The sequence below is a fragment of the Miniopterus natalensis genome, chromosome 1 (assembly GCF_054644295.1).
Source record: "Miniopterus natalensis isolate mMinNat1 chromosome 1, mMinNat1.hap1, whole genome shotgun sequence".
NCBI classification, from domain to species: Eukaryota; Metazoa; Chordata; class Mammalia; order Chiroptera; family Miniopteridae; genus Miniopterus; species Miniopterus natalensis.
In genome coordinates this window covers 34711741-34736852 of record NC_142081.1, presented here as the reverse complement: position 1 = coordinate 34736852, position 25112 = coordinate 34711741, and the positions used below count along the sequence as shown (strand labels likewise).

The following is a 25112-nucleotide window of genomic DNA, read 5'->3' as shown; positions in this document are numbered from 1 at the left end:
GCCGAGCCACGCCCACTGGGCTTCCACGAGCATCTTGATTCGCAGTGCTCGTTTTCCTCTTCCATTAAACCCACCTCGAAAAGGCCGCCGAGGCTCGCAAAGGCTGCCTGCGAGGCCCCTCCTGGTGCCGTGTCCGGCGCCTAAGCGTCGGCGTTCTAGGGAAAACAAGCGCAGGCATGGGGCCGTTTCACTTCGTAGAACCCAACATGCCGGCCTTCCGCCTCCCAAATTTGCCTCGGATCTCATACGCAACGTTTCAGGATTTAGGCTCCGTTACGTCGATTTCGGACCGTGCTTCTCTCAGCGGCATCAGAAAACCTTCCCTGAGTCTCGGACAACACGGAGCTGGCCCCAGGATCTAGTTAGAATTTGCCGCAGAAAAGCTGGGACGGCTGGGGCCGAGGGGCGGAGAAAACGCTCGCTGGGAACCAATCCCCTGGGTCGGGGCGGGGCGAGTCAGGGCCACGCCCCCCCGCGAAGCCAATCGCTCGTGATGGGAGCGGGAGGGGCGGGGCGAGCCCTGCAGGCGACGTCGTGATTGGCACGCCCGCTCCCGCAGCCCGGGAGGCTGACCCGACGTCCAGTTTACCAGAACCCCAGGCAAGTGCGGATGTGCGAAGTTTGTCCGCTGCGGGGCTCCGTAGTAGCTTTAACCCGGGCGGAGCGGGATGAGCGGGGCTGGGCGCAGGAGCCCCGTCCCGCTTAGGAGACCCGATGGCTGCGGTGTTTCTAGTAACGCTGTACGAATACTCGCCGCTTTTCTACATCGCGGTGGTCTTCACCTGCTTCATCGTGACCACCGGCCTGGTATTGGGATGGTAAGTGCCCCAGAGCTAGGGGCAAGGGAAGGAGGGGCGGACAGCCCGGGAGCGGGGTCGCGGCGAGCCGCGGGGGGCCTCGGCGCCCGGGGGCTCGGCGCTGGAGCGCCTGGGGCTGTCGGGGAGGCGGTGCCGAGGGCTCCTACTGGCTCCGCGAGGTAAACCAGGTGGACACCGCACCTGCGTGACTGCCCCGCCTTGCCGCCCGGCCCCCGGCGCTGCGGGCGGGCGGCGGTGCTGCGGCTTGAGGGGTTTCACCCAGCTTTGTTTCTGGGTAACACGGCGTCCAGTAAGGGCCTGGGCTCGGGCAGAGGGCGTGTCCAGCAGGCTTCTGCCCCAGGTTGGGGCCTACTGTGCGCCCAGAGTGTCCAGCCGCCTGCGGCACAGCGCGGAGCGGACCGCGGACGAGGCTGAGGGTTGAGCTTGTGCGCCGAGCGCCTGGCCTCGGCCTGGCTCCTAGCGGACCTCCGCCGGGTCGTGCTTACAGAGCCTGATAGACGCAGCTGGTTGACACCCTTTCACTAGTCCGTCCGCTGGTGAGAGAGACGTGAGCTAGACTTTGAAGAATGCGTGTTTTGAAAAATGAGTGGTGTGGAATGTGCGTGGTGGAGAACAGAAGGCATTTCAGGGACCGCAGCGTGAGCGGGGCGAGAGGGGGCGCTGAGGAGCAGGGCGGGCTGTGCACTGAGCGTTCAGGGCCCTCTGATCGCTGTGTCTGGGATTCCTTTCAAGAACGGACGCTAGCCCTTGCCGTTTTCTGACAGTATATGCCCTCCTTAGGAACCAGGCCAAGTTCGGACACTTTCACACCGCTCCCCGCACTGTAAGGAGCAGAGCGTGGCATTCCTTGTGTGTGGGGGGGCGGGGGAAGATTAAGACCCATTTTACACTATTTGTTATTCTCGGCCCATCAGATTTTATTGGTGCTGTTCTTCGAGAAAGTTTGGAATTGGAATTAGGAAGCGGTTGCCCAGTTGAGAAAAGCAGTCTTGACCCAGGATTTAAAAATAACTATAATGTTAGTGTTACCCTCTTAAAGAAGTGTAATTTTTCTTTCCCCTAAGGGAAATAGGTGACCAGTTGATAATTGCATTATAGCCTTAAATTTTAATTTCAGTGGGCCAACTAATGCGATATTTCTGATATCTGTCTTTAGTGGTATTGGCAAGAGGAAAATGAGTGAAGGTCCTATTGATAATGATGGCAGCATCTGTGTGTGAAGGGTAGTTAGGAACCTCATGTTTGTAGTCATTAAGAGACAGACTTTGGTATCAGACAGACCTAGTTCAAATCCTGGCTCAGCCAGGTTTAAGACTTGGTTTGAAAATTTAATTATACTCCATTTAGGTACGGCTTTTCTAAGGGTGGAAACCTAGGTAATTGTAGAACTCATGGAATTGTAGGCGCAACACTGCTGAGTCCAAAAGACCATGTCAGTGCTAGTCATTTTCATCCTGATGTGTATGTAACCAGTCATCTTGAGCCTAACCCAACTATTCTCTCCATCTGGGTTAGCTTTGTCCATGTAGATAAATTTTTTACTAGCATTTATTTGCTAACCTAAGCCAAGGTCACAGATTCATTGAGTAGAAACAGTGAAAACCATCTAGGTCTCATGAAAACTTTCTTTTCTTTTTTAAACTATATTTTTATTGATTTCAGAGAGAGGAAGGGAAAGGGAAAGAGAGAAACATCAATGATGAGAGAGAGTCATTGATCAGCTGCCTCCTGCAGGCTCCCCAATGGGGATCGAGCCCACAGCCCGGGCATGTGCCCTGACGGGGTATCAAACCACAGTCTCCTGGATCCTTCGTCAATGCTCAACTGCTGAGCCACACTGACCTGGCAAAAACAGCTTTCTTATAGTACCCCAGAAAGAAGGTAAACCCATTAATCCACTATGCTCTTCACCCTTGTCATTTTTTTTTTTAACCTCCCATAATATAATCCCTAGTGGTCATCTGTCTTCTCTCTCATGGTTCTTACCTCAGTACAGCTCTGAGTTTCTTTCCCATTGCTTCTTTCCACTGTTCTCTTTGTCCAGCTGCAATGTGTGGGAGTGGAGAAAGAACAGGAACTTCGGATGATTGGAATCCCAATAGCAGTAGTAAAGATCATGCAACTAGAAGTATGGGTATTTCTATTTAACTACATGGTGGTTTCTGGGAACCCTAGTAGCTCACATTTATTAAACTCCTGCTATTTGCCATGCACTGTGCAGAAAGAAGACCAAAAAGCCATATACATTTTTTAACAGGTTCCAATAATCAGGGACCCTGACTCTGCAGCTACTCCCTGCTTTTCCTTGACCACAGGTTATTAAGCGTTTGTCTCTCAGCTTTATACCACTGTTATTATTATCCTTTGCTTTGTGAATTGGAGGCAGAACCTCTGAACCCCATTTCTTCTTTGCTAGCTGGCTTCCCACGAGGCTTTGCCAATAGGGGAGGGAGAGTGGTCGGCTGGAGGACAAGAGGACTTGCTGCCTCCTGTTTGACTCTTTTTCTTGTCTGTGTCAGCACAGCAGTAGTGCCATACTCTAGCACTAACAGTTGGTTCCAGTTTTTCCAGTTTATAGTTTTCCACTTTCTTAGAACCAGCCTCATTGCACCCCTTCAAAGATATCAATACTCTTTCCTCAGATCTGAGTCCCAGCTCTGTGGGCGTCCTTCCTCCAAATGTCTAGGCTCTTGTAATTCGTTTTCCTCTGTTCCTTGTCCAAGGAGACATAGTTGCTTCCTACTGTTACAACTTCTTTGATACTCAGTGTCCTCCTTTTGCCTTTTCAGTTCTTTAACATCCGGTTAACATTTTACATTAAATTATCTCTGTTAAAATAACTGGTGTGATTTTGGTCTTCTGACTGGACTGATAAAGATATCGGCAAGTTATTACTAAGAATGGGATCCTGGGGGGAAACCCTCAAAGATGGGGTTTGGGGACTGGTCTGGTCATTTCTTCAGCTCCTTGACAATGGGAAATACGATTCTAGTAATACAGGACATACATTGGCATCCCAGTTAATAAAATCACTATCTTTGGGCGATTGTGATAAAATGATTTCTGAAGCAAGTGCCTTGGGGGACCAAGTGGCTAACACACTTGACTATTATGGCAGTAATGATGACTATAAGGACTGAGGGATGGGTGGAATGGTTGCTTCTGAGATCACTGGAGCACTTACAGAAAAAAAAAAGACAAACACAGGTATTTGAACTCTCAGATCAAGTCTTAGAGAATCCGAGAGTTTCTGTGGTTCTAAAGCACTTTATTTCATGTAGCCACAGAGCTAAAAATTGAACACAGCTTTAATTTTGCTGGTAATAGAACCACACGGCCTTGTAGATGTCTCACTTAGGACACTGATTGGAAAGAAGTGGAACCCTGACACTTGGAATGGGAACATCTAAATAGACGTGGACAAAGCTGAGAATCTTGAAACCCCAAGTCACTCTGAGCCTTCCTTGTTCGTGGAAGCAGCCTGCTCTCCATGTCTGAGAAAACTACCCTTCCCTTCCTTGAAGATTTTTAATAACCTCGCCTCGGGCAGAAGCACTGAGACATACATTACTGAGAGGAGACTATCCTTGAAAATCTCTGGCACCTGCCTCCTCTAGGCTATTTATGATGGTGAGAGATGCTGCCCTTAGGGTGGACTTCCTGACTTAAAGTCCGGTGGCAGCACATAACCACAGGAGTCAAGGTGGACACATGTCCCACCATGGATAGTGGTAGACAAAGCAGAACGTGTTTTGGCTTGCAGGGATCTTTGGCAGTGCCTAATGGATTACAGTATCCCTGGGAATAAAATAGACAGTGGCTTACTAAATGCTACATGAACTGCATAGAAGGAAAAACTCCAGGTCTGGAGCCAGAAATCTGACTTGGGTCACAACAGTGGAGAGTCTGACCTTTCACGCAGTTTCCAGGTCTAAGCCAGTCCATAGACTGGGAGCTTCTGACTGAAGGGGAGGTGAGTCCCCTTGAGGAAGGACCCTATCTCCTGCAATACTGCCACAAAGATATACTATAAATCATCCTTTCTCAAAGGCTGCTGTCTCTCAGGTGCACACATGCTTTTCTGTACCCTGCTTTATGATAGATACTGGGGCAGGGACTTTGCAAACCATTCCTCTCCTGCTAGTTCACTGTCTTATTCAGTTCCCCAAGTTCTTTTCCAGCCTTACAGTCTCTTCCTTAAGTTTGCTTCCTTGCCCTGGCTACATTTCTGTAACATTGGCCTTCACCCTGGCAGTGACACTTGGCCCAATTGCAGCACTTTATTTTAGTTTATAATTTTTTCTCATACCTAGTATGAGCCTTATGGCACTCTTTCAGAGATATCAACACCAGCTGGCCAGAACTCCTACCAAAAAGTCTGGGTCCTAGCTCCTGGGGGATCCCTTCTCTAAGTTTCTAACTTGTAATCCCCACTCTTTCCTTTGTTTCCCCAGCCCTAGGAGTGATAACTGCTTCTTGCCAGGATACCTAAGTGTCCCCTTCTTGCCTTTTCAGTCCTCCAGTACTTGGTTAACAATTCTTTATGTTCAAATAACTGATGTGTCTATCTTCTGCCAACCCTGCCTGATACACCAGCCTTGACTACTTCTCGTCTCACTTGTTGAAGGCATTTGGTTGTTTGTGTGTGACGAGGCTGGTGATGAGGTACAGATTCCTGCTTAGGAACAGGATATGACTTTAGTTTGTATTTGCTTAGGATGCAAAATATATGACACCTGGCAAGAATTTTCTGGGAACATTTCAGAAGAAAACACGAAACTCTAGAAGTGGCATTTCAAACCTTAGTAGGGCCTTAAAAGAGCACTCATTCTAACCCTTCTTTTTATTCTTTGTTTAAATTTTTTAAAAAATGTATATTGATTTGAGATAGAGAATGAGAAAGAGAGAAACATCGATGTGTTGTTCCACTCATTTATGCAGTTGTTGGTTGATTCTTGTGCCCTCACCAGGGATCAAACCTGCAACCTTGGTATTGGGACAGTGCTCTAACCAACTGAGCTACCCGACCAGGGCTACTCTTTTTCTTCTTCTTTTTTTTTTTTTTAAATAATTAAGGGTTCAGAATTTTAGAGATTGAGTCACTTTTTGAAAGTCATATCATTAGCACAGCAGTTCCCTCAGAGACAGCCCTCCTCCCCTACCAAGGATATCCCCATGACTGGTTTTTATATACTGATCCATATCTAGCCAAGTGAGGCCATTTTTGGGAGATTGTACAGGAGAGGAGACCCTGCAGACTGCCTCTGTGTTTTCTGAAGGCTGAAGGGGTGATAAAAATTGTTTATTACTGAGTTTGAAACCTTACCTTCAAAGTAACCGTCATTCATGAGGGACTCCGTGAGACTTCAAACACAAGGAAAGGAGATCAGTTTTGCTTTGGCTTCTGCAAGAAGCTTAGGAAGTGTGTTCAGGGTTAGATATTGTATAGGCCATATGACAAAATGTGGAAAGCATTGGAAGTCCACAGGTTATTGCTGTTCTGGAAGTTGAAGCATTATGAACAAATGCAACAAACAGTTTGGAAATGGGAAAAACCAGAATTATAGAAACATCCAGGAGGATTAAGTGTACCATTGTAACAGGAAAGAGAATGGGAAATTCTTTTTATGGAAAAAAAGGAGGGCTAAGTTTATATAAAAGACAAAATAATGAATGTTAAGAAACATTTAATTAGTTGGTATTCTGTTTATCAACAGTTGGCAAAATGACTTTGGAAAAAAAGATAAAGATGGAATTGATTTAAAAGAAAATTGGTCAACTCTCTATTTGACTATTTTATTTCTAATGTCGTATCAGCCATGATCTGATACACAGGACATCAATGTCTTTATTCAAGTTTTTGATTAAAAATGTGGAAAAGGCCAGATGTAAAGATGGTGGGTCTACTTATCAATATTTTACAGAACTATTTGTCAGCATTTATCATGAATTGCTATTTAACCAGTCTCCAATTTTTAACCTCATTCCAAAGCATTTCTGCACGTTGGCTTTTGAGTAACACATTAAAGATAGAAATACTGGTCCACATCCAACAAGTCAAAACTGTGAAAGTTGTGAATTTTTGTATAAGAATGAGCATGTTCACACTGGGTCAGGTATGTGAAAAGGTTTAGGATTTTATGAGGCTGAAAGTTCAGCCTGAGCCATCAGTGCGTCAGCTGCTCAAAAGACAGCTTACATCATCAACATTATCATTGTTAGCACTTACGTGGTTCCAGGCCCTGCTATAAACTTTTACAGGTGGGGTAACAGTTACACAGAGGTTGAGTGATTACTTAAGGACACATGGCTATTGTGTGTCTTATTCCTGATTTTAAGAAGAAAGCAGTTTTTCAAATATGATGTTAACTGTACATTTTTTATTGCTGCCCTTTATCAGGTTAAGTTCCTTTACATCCCTAGTTTGCTGATGGTTTTTATCAGGAATAGACATTGGATTTTACCTAGTGCTTTTTCTGCACGTATTGAGATAATCATATGTTTGTTTTTTACTCTGTTAATATGGTGAATTACGTGTAAAATTTTAATGTTATGCTAAGCCAACCTTGCATTCCTGAGATCAACCTCACTAGGTCATGATATATTAATCTTTTCATACATTGTTGGATTTGATTTGCTAAGCATTTTTGCATCTGTGTTCCGGAGTGGTATCAGCCTGTAGTTTTCTTGTACTGTCTCTGCCCCTCTCTGCAGATTTCCGTTACATGCATATTAGACAGCTTGAAGGTGTCCGTCCCTCAGCTCACTCATGTTTTGTTTTGTTGTTCAGCCTTTTTCCCTTCTGTGTTTCACATTAGATACTTTCTGTTGCTAGGTCTTTAAATTTACTAATATTTTGCTCTGTAATATCTAATTTGCTGTTAATCGCATTCAGTGTATTTTTCACCTCAAACATTGTATTTTTCATCTTCAGCAGTGGGATTGGGTCTTTTCTATATCTTCCATATCTCTGTATAATATACTCAATCTTTACTTATCTTCTTTAAAAAGTTTAGTTATAACAATTGTTTTGATACCCTTGTCTACTAATTCTAATATCTGTATTGTATCATTTCTTGGGTCTATTTCTTTTCTTTTCTTTTTTTTAATATATCTATTGATTTCAGAGAGAGGAAGGGAAAAGGAGAGAGAGAGAGAGAAGCATCAATGATGAGTGAGTCATTGATCGGCTGCCTCCTGCACACCCCCTACTGGGGACCAAGCCCGCAACCTGGGCATGTGCCCTGACCGGGAATTGAACTGCAATCTCCTGGATTCTAGGTTGTTGCTCAACCGCTGAGCCACGCCTGGCCAGGCTCTGGGGTATATTTCTATTGATTAGTTTCTCTTCTCATTGTGGGTCATATTTTCCTGCTTCTCTGGTAATTTTTTATTGAACACTAAACATTGTGAATTTTACCTTATCTGATTCTGGAATTTTAAAAAAAGATTTTTTATTGATTCTTTAGAGAGTAAGGGAGAGGGAAAGAGAGAGAGAGAAGCAGCATCGGTGTGAGAGCGTAACATCAATCCTGCACGCCCTCTGTGGGCGATTGAGCACACAGCCCCGGCACGTGCTCTGACTGGAATCGAACTGGCCACCTTTCAATACACTAGATGACACCCAACTAACTGAGCCACATCGGTCCGGAATGGAACCAGCAACCTCTTGGTGCTTGGGACGACTGTCAACCAACTGAGCCACACCAGCCAGGGCACTTTTTACCTTTTTTTAGGCAGAAACAGAATAGTCTCATCTAACTATTCTATAAAATTAAATTAATCTAGAGTGAAATTTTATTCTATTTGTTAATTTTATTGGCTTTCTCTTGGCAATAGGTCTATCCATGTGCTTTGAAATTGTAGTTTGCAATCTAGCTTTTGGTGGAAGCTTTTCCCCCTTCCCTTTGCCCTCATCCTTGCTTTTTAACCATTTCTAGTTGCCTCCCCCCAGATTTATAGACCACCCCCTTTACCTAGTAAAGGACCAAGTCTTACAGTGACAGTTCGGTCTCATATTGATGTTGACCTAACCCAGCTCCTGGATTCAAGTTGTGAACTGGCTCTGACCCTTGTCTTGAGTGGACAGCCTGTAAGGCCCTCTTACTATGTGAAGGCTTAGTTTCCACTGCCTACTGCCAGACTCAGCACCCATCAAACCATGGCATAAGCCTTACTCAGCACTTTATATTTTTTTCCCTTTTCAGGTTTGTAAAGATGTCTCTGAACCCAGCTATTTCTCTTCTTTCCAACATTTTATTATTAAAAATTTGAAATATACATACAATAAAGAATATGGTAAACATTCACATGCCCATCACTTAGGCTCTAAACCAACATTTTGCTATAATGTCTTTATTACGTATCTGTCCTGATCCGTCCATCCTTCTGTCCATCCATCAGTCCATCTTATTTGTTGATCACTTCAAAGTAACTTATATTCTTCACCCCAAAGCACTGCATAGCTAGAGTTCAATAATGGTTTTTGTTTATATATTTTTTCTTTTGAAGTAATATTTATATGCAATGAAATGTACATGTCTTAAGTGTAATCAAACACATCACCTATCCAACTCAAGCCTCTATCAAGGTGCAGAATACTGCCATCACCAGAGAAAGTTTCCTCATTCCCTTTCCCAGTTAGCCCATATACCCACACCCCAGAAGTAACTGTTGTTTTGCTTTTTGTTTCTACTCAGTTACTTTTGCCTGCTCTAGAATTTCACTTTATCGAATCAGAGCTTGCACTCTTTTGTGTCAGGCTTCTTTTGCACAGCATTTGAGATTTATCCCTGTGGTCGTAGCAATAATTTATTCCTTTTCATTGCTGAGCTCTTCTGTTCCTTTCTTTAAACACACCACTGTTTTTTTTCACTCATTTCAGCACGGTCTTCTTTGATTTCTCCGTGTTTGGAGAGAATAGAGTGCATCCAAGTATGAACCTAACTGCCAGCTTAACCTAAAGTCCCCTGGTTAAACTAATGTGTATTCATTTTCAGTTATTTTATTTAAATTGAGTAAACTTAGCTGCTTTCTAGTTTTATAAAGAATTAAATTTAGGCCTTTTCATTTTTCTTCTAAGTCGGTTCAGTATGCATTATCATATTTTTACATGAAATTTAAAAGGAGAAAATATGCTGTATAAATGCAGGGCTCTATTTGGTGTTTTAAAGTTCTATTGTCCCATAAATAATATCAAATAGTCTGCATATTAAATAGTATTTGTTTATCATATCATTTAAAAATTTAGTAATTCTGTCATGTTTTTGCTATTACATTAGGTACAATTTATAATTAGTGTGCTCCATTGTTATTAATAATAGAACTGTTTTCAAGAGTATGTTGGTTCAGCCAGCTTGACAATATATTGCAATTCTATGGGACCTCTGATCTCTCTTACTTCTAGATTAATTCTCTAATATAATGTAAATTGAGTAACTTAATCTCTTTTTCTGATATTTACATTAAAATGATTAATGAAGCATAACATAGTCTACATGTAACAGAAAGTTTCAACATTTGTTAAAATTATGTACTATTTTATTTTTACCTTCAGGTTTGGTTGGGATGTTCCAGTAATTCTGAGAAATTCCGAAGAGACCCAGTTCAAAACAAGAGTTTTCAAAAAGCAAATGAGACAAGTCAAGAATCCTTTTGGCTTAGAGATCGCTAATCCATCTTCAGCTTCGATTTCAAGTTGGTAGCTATTTTCCAAAGATTCTTCTCTCTTTCTCTGCCCCCTTTTGAACCCTTTAATTTTCTTTCTCTCTTACTTTCTCTTCATTAGACTTAACATTTATTGAGCACCTGTTTGGTTCCAGGAGCTGTACTAAATACTGCAGATACAAAGGTTAATAATTCACAAACCTTGCTCCTAAGGAACTTATCAACTAGCAAACAGAAAGTATCACAGGTGTTAATAAGAGAAGTCTGTAGGACAGTGTGCCATTTTCATTGGTCTTCAGTGCAGTGGGAAACATAAGAATGGTGTGGTGTGAGCACAGTTAATGTAAGGTTTCTAACATTCTGAAGAACAGTTGTCTCTTATTCTGAAATTATGGTATTTTGGTCTAAAATTATTTTGGTAGATGGTAGTTTTTGTTTCTGTACTTGGAAAACAAATTGTCTGCAAGCATATCTAGGAACCAGTGAAAGAGAAGGGAGTGCAGGGCACGGGTAAGGCAGAAGAGTCGAGGAAGACTCACGTGCTCTGCTTGGGTCCTCCATAGACAGGTCCTTGACCGAGATGAGGAATGCGGGAGGAATCAGGTTTCGGAAGAAAGGCAATGAATTCATTTTTGAACTTCTGGACTTCTAAATGCTTTTGTGACAGTTAAGTGGAGATATGGAGTAGGCAGTTCTAGATACAGTCCTGTAGCTCTGCACAGTTTTCTGGGCTGAAACTCTGTCACCTTTTACACTTGCTCACGTTTCTGGTATCTTAAAAACAACCCCAAACTTTCTCAACTTTTCATCTTATTCTAGCTACTGTCCTGTTTCTCTTTTTCCCCTCATAGCCAGGCATCTTCAGAGCACTTTGCATTTGCCTTCTCTTAGCCTGCTTCCTTTTTACTGCGTCGGGCAGTGTAGTCTGATTTTCACCTGTATCCCTCTATTAAAATGGCTTTCTCCAAGGTCACTAATTAGCACTTCTGCCCCCCACCTCTGACCCCTGGCAGTCATAAAATTTACTGGACGCTTCCCAGGCCTGAGTTAGTGCTCCCTCTGCAGTGTCTAACAGAGCTGACCAGTCCTTCCCTTTTGACATCCTGCTCCCTTGTCTTCTGTGAACTTTCTTGTCTCGTCATCTTCCTACCTCCACCTTCCAGAATCACTTGTCAAAAATTCGTGTACTTAATCACTAGAGATTATCAGCCTTAAGTAAATCTTGATTTACAATGACAAAGTAAGAAATTTCTTATTTTTCTTCCTTAGTTGTATATACCATACCGTGTGTGTGTGTGTGTATATAAATATAAAATAACCCCTATGAGTTGAGGGGACTAAGGACCTTTTATCCCCCTAGTGGTAGATAAGGAGTTCATTCTGACACTTTTCACTTGGGAAAACCAAATTTCAGGATCCCACAGAGAAGACTAACTTATTTAGGAAACCTGCCTGAATGAAATGTACAGAATAGTGGTGGCAGGGTGACCTCTGACCTTTGTGGCCATGCACTTGAACCTGCTGTAACATCACGTCTGGCTCTTGAGCAAGACTGCGTGTAAAAAACTCCACCAGTACAAAGTCCTTCTTCCTGCAGCACAGATCCACAAGCCTGGAGACACAGAAAGTAAGAACTGATACATGAGCAAACAAACTGGACACTTGTGAGCTAGAAAGTATCAGGAAACCCATCAATCTGCTTTTAAGACCCAAGTAGTCTTAAGTAGAGCCAGCCCCGTAAATGTTAGAAGCAAATGAAAAGATATCTACTACGTGGAAGATGCCTCAGCTATGCCCAACACACTAGATGCTAGCATTACTGAAGTACATGAAAAAATTTTAAATGTGCGGGTTTATAGCGTGCTTATTGAAGTATTTTAATTTTTAAATACCAATGCATATCATTCATTATCTGTCTTCTATGGGGAAATAAGGAGAAGAATTTTGGTGGAAATTGTACTTGACAGAGTAAAATTCATTTATTTAAACTGTGGAACAGTGGGTGTCATTAAGTATCTCTAACCAGGATATCAAAATAATATTCTGAGCAATAATTGTGACATTTTAAAAGGTTATTTCATTTGGTGTGATAATTTAAAAATCCAGGGGTTCTTTTGGTTTTTGTTGTTGTTTTTTTAAATCACTGTACCCAAGATGCCTGGCACATAGGGAAGGGATGGGGAACATCTAGAGAACCGACTGACTTGAAAATCAACCAGACAATCAGTTTTAATCTTAGTCATTTAGTTCTGTTTACTAGGGGTAGGTTTTGCGGGTTTTTGTTGTTCTGTAATGATACCGTATTCGGATTTATGATGCTTCCATGTCCTCAGTGCAGAGGTTTTAATGAAACTGAAGGTCGCTACTTGGGACGTATTAGTTGAGTTGTATTTGTTTGGTTCAGGAGTTGTGCTGCCCTTTCGTAAACAGCTTCCTTGTATTTTGACTGACTCACCCTGGTAAGCGCGAACAGAAGCAAAAGGGTTAAGCAGAATGGCACACGGCGGCATTTTGGAGAAATCCGTGGGCCTCTGTTCCTTACAGCCAAAGCTTTCGTCTCCCAGTGTTCTGGTTGCATCATCCTCGTGCATGGGCCCCGTGTATAATCTTCTCACAGAGTTCTTCTGCAGGAAGGTTTGTGGCTTTTCTGTCCCATCGTTTCTCGCTTTTTTTTTAATGGCTCAACTCAACTCAAAAAACCCTGATTTTTTTCAGTTTTTTGTAAGATTCTCTTACACTGCCTCTTACACTTTATTTGGGCGTCACAGGCAGGCCGGTTGGGAGGAGTCCCACCCATGCTGCTCCCCTTCATTTGGATTCTGAATCTCCTGGGTTATGTCTCTATTCCAATTCGGTTAATGCTATTGATCTAAGATGTCATTGTGTGCTCACTGAATTTTAAAAGACTAAGAAAATGTAAGAATGGGAATAGAATATAAGGGTCTTTGCAGAAGAAGCAATAAAAACTGAAGGGAGAGTAGTTTTGCCTGGGGGTATTTGAACTATTACCAGTTAGTATAAATCAGTAGATTCTCCTTAGTCTGTGTACAGACAAATTTATGAAAGATTGTGGAGAGCAGAGTTATAGATTTTGTAGTTCTTTTTCATTTACTTATAATATTAATATCAGGACATTGTATTAAAATCTGATTAATGTCCAGTTATGAGTAGTCCCTGACACCCCCCCATTTTAGTCAAGTGTATGAAGTCTGTAAATAAGTTTTATTTAGCTCTGAATCTCTGAAACCCTGATTCTTCTTTTTTAAAATCTATCTTTATTGATTTCTGAAAGAAGGAGGGAGAGGGAGAGAGAGAGATAGAACATCAATGATGAGAGAGTCCTCATTGATCGGCTGCCTCCTGCATGCCCCTGACTGGGAATCGAGCCCGAAACCCAGGCCTGTGCCCTGACCAGGAATCGAACCTTGATCTCCTGGATCCTGGGTCGATGCTCAGCCGCTGAGCCATGCCTGGCTGGGCTGGAACTCTGATTTTTACAAAGCAGATAGACTGGTAGTTATGTATGTTCTGTAAGTTGAAGTTTTTTTTTTTAAGGATTATTCTTCCATTGTTCTTTTTTTAGTGTAAACAAACACATATTTGGATATCCTCTCCTGTGAGATAAACAGTAGTATGCTATATTCAGAGTGAGGCAAAAATGAGTTTTCAGTTGTTCATATAAAAAATAATACAGTAATTAATAAATAATAATACAGGAACAAACTCTTGCTTCACATACTCACAACTGTAAACCTACTTTTTGCCTCACCCTGTATACTTTTCTACACCTTGCTTTTTTCATTTAATGGTATATTCTGAAGCTCATGCCACAGTAGTACTATCCACAGATATTTTGATATGCCTCAGTTTTTAAAAATTAATTAATTTTTATTTATTTATTTTTAAAATATATCTCTATTGATTTCAGAGAGAGGGAGAGACAGACAGAAACATCAATGATGAGAGAGTCATTGGGGATCGAGCCTGCAGCCCAGGCATGTGCCCTGACCAGGAATCGAACCTCGATCTCCTGGATCCTAGGTCGATGCTCAACCGCTGAGCCATGCCTGGCCAGGCTGCCTCAGTTTTTTTTTAAGAGCTCCATAGTACTTCTTCATTGGAGAGTATTCCATATTTTGTTAATTTAATCCTCGACTTTTAGGTCTAATGTAGCATTTTGATATAACTAGTTCTATAGTGAATAGCCTTATCCATACATCTTTTTTACATTTTGCCAGTAATACAGTAATATTAAGTAATCATTTTCTGGATTCTTTTTCTTTTTCCACTTTTTTTTGTAGGCTTTACATTTTTTTTCCTTTTCCCATCTACTTTCAACTTTTTTTCCTTGCCTTGCTTTGTGTGGTTCTCAAGGGGCATAGAGAAAAGTATGCATGATTTTTAATACATATATTTAAAATTTGTATTAATGAAGTGTTTTTCTTCAGCTATTTTGCAGCTAATTGGAAAATATAGCTAATTAAATTCTACATTCTTGAATTAATACTTGATGATTAGAATCATAAAAATGTGAAATCAAATCCTGTATCAATTATGTGTGCAAAGTTCCTATCAGTTAACATTTTTGCTTAATAGTGGTTAGAAATTGCTCTATTTTACTGCTACTATGTATACTCAGAATCTGAAACTTTGTACATTCTACAGTATTTGGTATCCTGTGGATGATCTGGTTGTGTTTATGTATCTCCTTCCAACACATTCTCTTGATCACATTTAAAAATAAGTAATGTATTAATCAGATTTCTTATTAGCAAGCAACAGAAACTACTCCAATAAAAGGATATTGAAGTGGGGGGGAAATGGAGACACCTGTAATACTGTCAATAATAAATAAATAAAATGGGGGGGAGGTATTGAATGGTTTACGGACTTGCCAGTAGGTTTGGAGAGACAGAATCAGAGACCATGGAATAATTGTTTAGCCAGGAATAATTGTCACTGGAAAGGGACCGGAACCAGGTGGGCCTGCCTTGGCATGGTGTGGAATGTGTGGGTTTTTGACTTCATGTAGGAAAGATTTCACAACGTGAGTCCAGGTGATTTTGAGAGTACATTTGTTAAAGCTGGGAGCAGCGAAACAAAGGATAGGCTTAAGATAGAAGGGCCAAGATCACAACAACAGGAATGGGCCTAGCCTGGGCTGCCTAGACTCAGGAAGGGAAGTCACATAACAGAGTTGAGCCACACTAGGCTGTGTGGATGCAGGAAAGGAAGTCACAGTAACAGAAGTGAGCCATGCTGGGCTTCATGGACTCAGGAAAGTAAGTCACAGGGGAAAAAGGAGGGCCCTTGGAGACAGGTTGAAGGGATTAGCCTGGGATGAGTTGCCGCTGCCCACTGCTCCCCTGGTTGTAAGTCTCCCAGAAACCTTTAGAACTTAGGAGAAAGAAAATAAAAGCACATGTCTGAGGAAAGGGGGATACGGGAGTTCTCAAGCAAGTGTACTGGGTCCTTTGTCTTAAGGGTTATCTGTTTTCTAAAGGCGGGAATTTTAGGGGAGATCTAAGGGGAGAGTCTCAGTAGAATATTCAACAGCTTTCCAGGTGTGTCCTTTAATATGCTGATGCATCAAAATGAGCATTTAGGGGAGTTTGAGATTATTCTCTGGTCAGCTTCACTGCTTTACTTTTATCTTGGATTTGTCTGGCTCTAATTGTTTTTTGTTGTTTTTTTTGGTTACTTATTCCCCTGACTTCATCTGTTCTGGGGTTAGGCTGGCACTAATAGCAGTCTCTGTTGTCTCTCTCCCTGACCAGGGTGATTTAAGCTACTCCCTCTCTGTTTCCGGAGGAGAGGTATAAACCATCTGCTCCCAAGTGTCTTTGGTTAGGGAAGATAAGATCTTGTGATTTATTAGCAGGCTGTTAATTGCTCGGCCTTGTTTAGCTATCTTGTCTCAGTTTCCTTCATTCCACTTGTCAAGGAGTTTTCCTATCTTCTTCCTATCCTGCCTCACAATGACCAAAAACGTTTCCTTTTGGTTTAGCAAGTACACCCTGGATGTTGCAGCTTATACTGCCAGCAATGTGATACCCTGGATGTTGCTGCCTTTGAACTTCCTGCTGCAATTGCCACAAGTGAGGGAAAAAATCATCTAGGTGGCACATAGTAAATCGTATATAACATAATTTGGCCACTTATAATTTATGTGCCCTCTTAATCAGCTCTACTCAAATTGTAATATCTTTTATTATGCTGAAAGCGAACAAATGAATGAGGACATCACTATTAAACCCTCCGTGTTTTGGAAGCTCCAGTCTTTCCTCAGGATATGTTGCACATTACATGGGACATTAACTTTGTGACAAAAATGTATATTAATGTTGTCAGTGTGTATATTAATATTAGTAAAGCTCAATTTCTTTTCAATATTTTTCCTATTCAGTGATTATCTTGCAGGACTGTGGGTGGTGTGTATCCACTTTCAGAGACAGCTCTGCTCTACTTGTAGTTATAAGGTTGAGTGTATCTACTTTTGGAAACAGCTCTGTTTCCGGTAGTTAGGATTGTAGATGCTATTAGAGTGGTAGTGAACTATATTTCAGTTTTTCAGTTTTTAAACTCTTATTTTGGGAAAAGTGTTGAGGTCACCAAAAAAATTAAATGGATAATTTCCAAGCATAAATGCATAAATAATAAGGTTTACTGGTAGTGCTTCAAAGTTGTGTAGACATTGAGGTTTTTATATGTCCTCTTTTAGAGACCAGTTCCTTCATTTATGGGCACATGCCCTTTAACGAGTTCCTTTAACTGCCAGCAGCCTGGCTAGCATCCAAAATGAAGCTTTTGTTACTCACTATGTATAATTGCATTAGAAATTACATCAGGTAATTTTCTTCTCTTTGTCTTGTTTGTTTTCTACAGCTGGCATAACTTTGACAACAGATTGCCTTGAAGATAGCCTCCTTACATGCTACTGGGGGTGCAGTGTTCAAAAATTATACGAGGCTCTGCAGAAGCACGTTTACTGCTTCCGAATAAGCACTCCCCAAGCACTGGAAGACGCTCTGTACAGCGAGTATCTCTGTCGAGAACAGTATTTGTATCCTTTACCGTATACCTATTAGGACATGACAATTTTAGACATTAGACTTTTTATGGATAAAATAAAGTGTTGCTAAGTTACTATTGATCACCTTTGGTATATATTGTATTTGTGGTTATAGTGACAATTTACCCTTACATTTTCAAAAAGTATTAAAAAGGACAGCAAAGAAGAAATATATTGCCAGTTACCAAAAGATACTAACATTGAAGACTTTGGTACAGTGCCCAGATCTCGCTACCCACTGGTAGCACTGTTGACCCTAGCTGATGCGGGTGACCGAGAAATTTATGATATTGTAAGTAATTTTAAAGTTTTGGAAGCATTATTTTTAAGTGACTTGGATAATGGGTCTTAATGATTTGGTGATATAGAAAAAGTATTATTTTAATTTCTGAGGGTATACATTTGGCCTGGGCACATTTTTCCTAGAAAATGAATACACAAGAAGTACACCTGTATGATTTTTATACATGTAACAGCTCCTTCGGAGCATGACTTTTTTCCCATATGGTTTACAAGAATATGATTTTATTTAGAAAATAAAAGCTTATTATATTTGAGTTAATTTCATCATTCTGTCACATTTGCTACGTAGAAAAGTCTGCTGGGAGTATGTTTATTTTTAACATTTTTAGCACTGAATAAATTGTAGTATAATGATCCAAAATGCTCAGTTTTAAGACAATATCCACTCTTTTCTTTGCATGTTTACAGTCATCTTGTTTCCATTATAGTTTCTGCTCTACCTACATCTTATATATGTTTGGTCCCTGTATTTTCAGCAATTATAGTGATAATTACTTTTCTCATTATATGCTAATTATTTCTTTAGTTTGCTAATTTACCCCTATTAGGAAGATAAAAGCATTTTAGAGAGCTAAGAGGACCCGGGCCCTGACAATCCTCTAAGTAAGGTAGAAGATTATACATGAAATAAACTTGGTGAAATTGTATCATGGTAAGAATGTCCATATACACAATTTACTACTTTTCTGAAGTGCATGATATAGATACGTTCATTAGTAAAGATACGGTAACATCTTTATGACACTTTGTACTGCCCAGAGTGCATTCACTGACATTAACTTACTTATTCCTTCCAGCAACCTTGTGTGTTACGCAAATATCCTTCTTACAAGGACTGAAACAGAGTCCAGAGAAAAATCCCAGTCATTTAGGAAATAAAAGATGGGCTTGACCCTGAACCCATGTAGTTCTGTGCCAGTAAACCCCTCCCATTTTCTTAACAGAAATATCTCCCCTAAACAAGTGTGCATTGAGCTTTGGAAGGTGCTGGAAGGTGTAGACCCATATTGGGAAATATAGACCCTGTTCATACGCAGTTAAGCCAATCTAGGTTTTGAGGTGTTTAATCTTATCAAATTGAAGTTCCATTGAGCTGAAGTCAGCTAGTTTTTTTCCCAAATAAAAGACATACCAACAGCAGTTATTTTCAGAATCTAGCACAGTGCCTTAAACACAGTAGGTACTCAATAGATTTAATCAATGTGAAAAAAAAGTCATACCAAGCAACACAGGGAGTCTCCTAGAGCTCGACGGTGAGCTCCTTAGTTGCATGTGCATGAGGAAGTGTATGCAAGACCTCGGGTTTCTCCCCAACCCCTCTTCAGCTGAAGAGAACTAAGGCCCGTTAGGTTGGTGTTTCATACCCCGCCTGCCTGGGCAAGGTAACCCTCCTCTCCCCACTGTGTTTCCCGTCTCTTCTAAGCTCCCCTCCTTCTTTTAGTTCTGACCAAAAGGGTCACCTTTCGGTCACCTCCCTCCCAGCTTTCCCTTTTGGTTCCTCTTCCTCTCACTGGGGTGGTGCTTTCTATCTACTTGAGGCTCTGATGGTCTATATTTTCTAATTTTCCTTCCTCCATCTAAACAGAGAAGGATTTGTTGTATGCATGCTAAAACATATATAACATAAAATGTACCTTTTTAACCACTTTTCAGTGTACAATTCTATGGCAATATAAAAAGGGAAAGATTTGCTTATTGGGTCCCGGATCCAACTGGAATGAAGACTCCAGGGCCCTGCTGTAGTTGTGGGCTGCTTATTTCCACAGAGGAGCCTGATCCCTGGCCCTCAAGCATTAACAGTCATTTTCTTTGGCTATGTCTCCCTGCGTTTCTTTGGCTATGTCTCCCTGCTTTGGCTCTTCTCTGTCTTTTATCAGCAGGCTCTTCCCTTTTTTCCTGTTAAATCTTATTTCTCCATCTCTTATCTCTCAGATTGGGCCTAACATTAGAACTAAAGCATAATTGTTAGTATATTTTATAATAATGTTCTCTTCTTAATTTTAAAAACAAGCTGAGCATTTCATAATTCTTTTTCTTAAGTGCTTTTTCAGTAATTTATCTGGGAGTCAGAGACTCTAAATCTAAAAAGAAAAAATTAAACTCTCCCATTCCTATTGTAACAGTAAAAAATTACACTTATATAGTACAGTTAGGAACTAGTTTATTATAAGTAGATAAAGGAAAACAAGGATTGTTACTGCAAGATTTTGATTTTAAATTTTTTTCATTTTTACATAATTGCATCAGTTTGTTTTCTGTATTACTCAAACAGTACATGCTTATGGCAGAAAGTAATATTAGGAAATCTTGATAAGCCAAATGAAAAAAAAGTATAATCACTTTTATTCTATCACCCAAAGATAACTACTGTGAATACTTGTATCTATCCAGACCTTTATATATGTAATTTTTAAGCAAAAATGGGATCAACTTGTATACACTGTTTGGTGACCTACTTTCATTTAGTATTTTATTAACATCTTTTCCATATGAAATGTATATCTACAACTACATATATATTTATAACTAGCATTATAGTAGCTTCAGAGCCTTTTAATATTAAATCAAATGACAAGAATGTTAGTATGAGGTGATAACATTTTTGTCTTCTGCCAATTGTTAATACAAAATTGATTTAGTATTAAAAGCCTTTGAAGCCATTGCCAAATTAACAAATCCTGATAAAGCTGTGAAGAACATTGTATATTTATAACCATAGTAGGGTATTTATTTCAAACTTTTTATTTGGCCATAATTTCAAAAACTTGCAAAAATAACAAAGTCAAAGAGCACCCATATATCCTTTACCCAGATCTCCTGTTGTTAATTGTTAACACTGTACATTTGCATTATTTACCTTATATGTAGATATGTATGTGTGTATAGATATATATTTTTATTTTTAGATATATTTTTTTAAGTGAATGATTTGAGAGTAAGTTGTATGATGATTTTTACTCCTAAATATTTCAGTATGTATTTCCTAAAAATAGGGATGTTTTCTTATATAATGACAATGTAGTTCTCAACTTTATAAGTCAACATTAATATAATGTTTTGTCCAATCTATTACCTGTATTCCAATTTGTTAGTTTGTCTAATAGTATTCTTTATAGCATGTTTCCCCTCCAGTACAGATTCTAGTCTAGAGTTAGATATTGTGTTTGTCATGTATCATTAGCCTCCTTTCATCTGGAATATTTTTGTAGCTTTTCTTTTTGTCTTTTATGATATTAACATTTTTTGAAGAATACAGCCATACACACACCCTCTTTTTGTAAAAAAATAGAACAATTCTTATTTTGTTTTTCTGATGTTTCTTCATGATTACTTTGGAATTATGCGTTTTCAGCCAGTATCCTTGCACAGGTGATAATACATGTTTTCAGGGCATCACCTTCAGGTTTTTTTCTGTCATTGGTGATGTTAGTTCTGATCTGTCAGTCAAGTAGTTACCTGTTTTCTCCACTGTTCCCTTTTTTCCTTCCTTTACAGATCATAAGCAGTCTATAGGGAGGCACTTTAAGACCAGGCCGATATCCTGCCCTTTATCAACATTTCCCCCTGGATTTAATATCCGTGACTGAGTCTTTTTTTTTTTAATCCTCACCCGAGGATTTAAAACATTTTCTTCATTGCTTTTCAGAGAGAGTGGAAAGGAGAGAAAGAGAGAGAGAGAAACATTGATGTGAGGGAGACACATCGACTGGTTGCCTTCACACGGGCCCCGACTGGGGCGGTGGATCGAGCTTGCAACTGAGGTATGTGCCCTTGACTGGACTCGAACCCGAGACCCTGCAGTCTACAGGCTGACGCTTAACCACTGAGCCAAACGGGCCAGGGCTCCATGCGTGATTCTTACCAGATCTTATCTTTACCATGATGCTTGCAAAATGATTATCTTTCAACTTCCACCATCCTGTCAGTCCTCAGTATTCTATAAGCAAGAAACCTACCATTTATTTTTTGTTTATCTATTTCCCAGTGGTTTAATTAATGAATTTAATTATTTTTGTGCTCACACCATTGTCTTCGTACTTCCTGCCAAAGACTGCAGGTTTATAGTCAAACACTGTGTTCATCAATTACTTGGATTAGTTCTCCCCCAAATCATAAAACAATATATTAAGTGGTATATTCAAGTTTTACTGTTTTCTGCATACCCTCCCCCATTCTCACACACCCCAATCCTGTAAATAACCAAGTTCATTGTTTTCTGGTTTATTCTTCCTATGTTTCTTATTGTAATGATGATATATGTGTGTTTATATTTCTTATTTTCCTTTCTTTCTTACATTGAAGGCAGCACACTATGTATACTATATATGTAATTGCTTTTTTCACTTTACAGTGTCTTCTGGAAATCAGGCTAGACTGGTTCATAGAGATTTTCTCACACTGGTTTTGCTTTGTTTTGTTTTGTTTTGTTTTACAGCTGCGTAGCACTCCATTGTATGTAGGGTGTACAGGTACCATTTATTTAATCTCCTGTGGTTGGACATTCAGGTAGTTTCCAGTATTCTGCACTAGCAAATAACTTTGCACTGTATAATCTATGTGTATGGATTTTAATGTAGTTCGGGTTGTATGGTTGAAGGGTAAATGCACGTCATTTATTACATATTGCCAAATTCCCCTCTATTAGGGTTGTGCCTTTGGAGTTGAGCTTTTTATTTATTTATTATTATTGATTTTAGAAAAGAGGAAGGGAGAGGGAGAGAAAGAGAGAAACATTGATGTGAGTGCACACATTGATCAGCTGCCTCTCTCCTGCACACCCCCTGCCTGGACTGAGCCCGCAGCACAGGCGTGTGCCCTGACCGGGAATCAAATTGGCAACTTTTTGGTGCATGGGAAGATGCCCAGCCAATTGTGCCACACCAGCCAGGGCTGAACCTTTTTTTTTTTTTTTTAACATTTCCACCAGCAATATAGGAGAGGGATTATCACTCCATAGAGTGTATTGACAAACTTTTGAATTTTTGTTAATCTGATGAGTGAGAAATGGTCTATCAGTGAATTTTTGATTTGCATTTATCATGTTGTGAGTAAAATTGAACACTTTTAAAATGGCTAAGGACCATGTTTGTCTCTTTTGTGAATTATCTGTTCATGTCTTTCGCCCATTTTTCTGTGGATATTTGGTTACTTCAGTTTTTAAAAGCTGTTCATAAATTAGGGTTTTAACCCTTAGTCTGTGATATGCATTGTGAATATTTTATTGCAGTTGCCATATGTCTTTTAACTTTGCTTATGGTGCTTTTTGTCATGCAAGTTTTTAATTTTTATATAGTCAAATTTGTCAAATTTATCTGCCTTTGGGATTGATTTACAGTTAGAAAATCTTTCTCTACACTGAGACTAAAAAAGAACGCATATGTTTTCTTCTAGTATTTGTATAGTTTTATTTTCTACACCTTATGCTTTTGGAGTTTATTCTTGTATATGGTATGAGGACTACATCTAATATTTTGTTTTTCTGAGTAGCTATTCAGTTGTCCTGATAGTCTCTCTGCCCAGTGATTTGAGATGCTACCTTTAGTATATTTGTATATATAATTGGATCTGTTTCTAGACTGTTTACTCTGTTTCAGACATCTGTCTATTCATGTGCTAGTACCACACTGTTTTAATTTTGGTAGTATGTTTTAATATCTGACTGGGTTTAGCCTCCCTCCCCATAGCTTTCTTTTCAGTATTTTCCTAGCTATTCTTATGTATTATTTTGCTATATGAGAATTTTAGAGTCAACTCAGCTATTTTGTTGGGATCACATTAAATTTGTAAACGAGTATAATTAAAATAACTGGCAAAAATATGTCAGTAACTGGTTCCTCTATAGTGGCTGATTTGAATAAATTATTGTAAGTTTTCTAATTTATCAACTTCTTATTTTTATTTGAGACACGTTTTCACATATCTGTAAAATAATATAAAGAGGTTAAGTACTGACCAGTGTTCAATTTTTATTTTAGATTTCCATGGTGTCAGTAATTCATATTCCTGATAAAACTTATAAACTATCCTGTAGAATATTATGTCAATATTTACTCCCGACTCAAGGTCAATTTCATGATCTTAAGGTAAGTTGTACCCTGTAGTCTTATCTTTGTCTCTTTTGCTCGCAGTTTCAAAGAATGACCATTTATAAAGGGATAATAGTTTTCAGTTAGTTAGGATAGAAGTTAGCTGTTATTTGCTATTGGATTTGCTAGCTCATAAATTTGGAGCAGCTCTTACGACCCTCAGGTTGAAAGAGTAATTGTGATTTGTGCCCAGTGGGTGTGGCTCAGCAGTTGATCATGGACTTACAATTGAGGATCGATTCCTGGTCAGGGCACTTGCCGGGTTTCAGACTCGATCTCCAGTAGGGTCATGCAGGGGGGAGCCGATCAGTGACTCTCTCATCATTGATGTTTTCATCTCTCTCTCTCTCCCTCTCCTTTTCTCTCTCTGAAATCAATAAAGATATATTTAAATAAATAAAAAAAGAGTAATTGTCATTTGTAATTATCTTTAAACTTGTTCCTTTGATTTTTCAGCAACTTTTCATGTCTGCAAATAGTAATTCCACTCCTTCCAGCAACTCTTCTCCAGAAGAGGTGAGCACAGACCGAAGCTTGTTGGAAAAGGCCGGGCTCTCTGAGAGTGAAGTGGAGCCCCCGGAGCAGAACAGCAAGGACTGTGTTGTCTGCCAGAACGGGGCCGTGAACTGGGTGCTGCTGCCCTGCAGGCACACGTGCCTGTGCGACGGCTGCGTGAGGTATTTCCAGCGCTGCCCCATGTGCAGGCAGTTCGTTCAGGAGTCCTTTGCACTTCGCAGTCAAAAGGAGCAAGATAAAGACAAGCTGAAAACCCTTTGAGGATGTTGTTACAACTGAAAAGTACAATTTCCACAGAAGATGCAGACATTTGTGTTCTTGGAATTAATCATAACATGGAATCTAGAGGTTGACCATCAATGAAAATTCTGTTTTAACTTCATATTTGTACGGTACCTGGATGATAAAATCTAATTATTCCTTCCTGTCCCATGTGGTAAATACTGGAATGCCATCTGTGTTAATACATAAAAATGCATTCAGCTCTTGAGAAGATGTAGATGTTTGGCCTTTTATCAGCTAGAATGTTTCATATAATATCAATTAGGAAAATTCTGAAAAGCAATCCATGTAAAATTTGAGGAAGTAAAAGTCTTAAGATTTTTGAATGTTTTTCCTTTGCCATAATCTAGAATGCAATTGTGAAAAAAT

The 25112-nt window shown here is 40.0% G+C and overlaps 1 protein-coding gene across 1 annotated transcript; it reads left to right on the top strand.

Annotated features, from left to right (window-relative positions):
* Positions 1 to 607: 607 nt before the first annotated feature.
* On the top strand, positions 608 to 24954 carry CGRRF1 (cell growth regulator with ring finger domain 1). The gene is made up of 6 exons (XM_016198138.2): positions 608 to 818; positions 10375 to 10514; positions 17370 to 17547; positions 17701 to 17848; positions 23835 to 23942; positions 24402 to 24954. The coding sequence occupies exons 1-6, from the start codon at positions 715 to 717 to the stop codon at positions 24720 to 24722; spliced, it is 999 nt and encodes a 332-aa protein (XP_016053624.1). The 5' UTR covers positions 608 to 714; the 3' UTR covers positions 24723 to 24954.
* The last annotated feature ends 158 nt before the right edge of the window (positions 24955 to 25112 follow it).

What these genes read in the sequence shown, in the direction of transcription:
- CGRRF1 (XM_016198138.2), top strand. Translation starts at nt 715, where the DNA reads ATGGCTGCGGTGTTTCTAGTAACGCTGTACGAATACTCGCCGCTTTTC. An exon ending in ACCGGCCTGGTATTGGGATG is followed by an intron (nt 819 to 10,374) that starts GTAAGTGCCCCA and finishes TTTTACCTTCAG; the next exon opens with GTTTGGTTGGGATGTTCCAG. An exon ending in ATCTTCAGCTTCGATTTCAA is followed by an intron (nt 10,515 to 17,369) that starts GTTGGTAGCTAT and finishes TGTTTTCTACAG; the next exon opens with CTGGCATAACTTTGACAACA.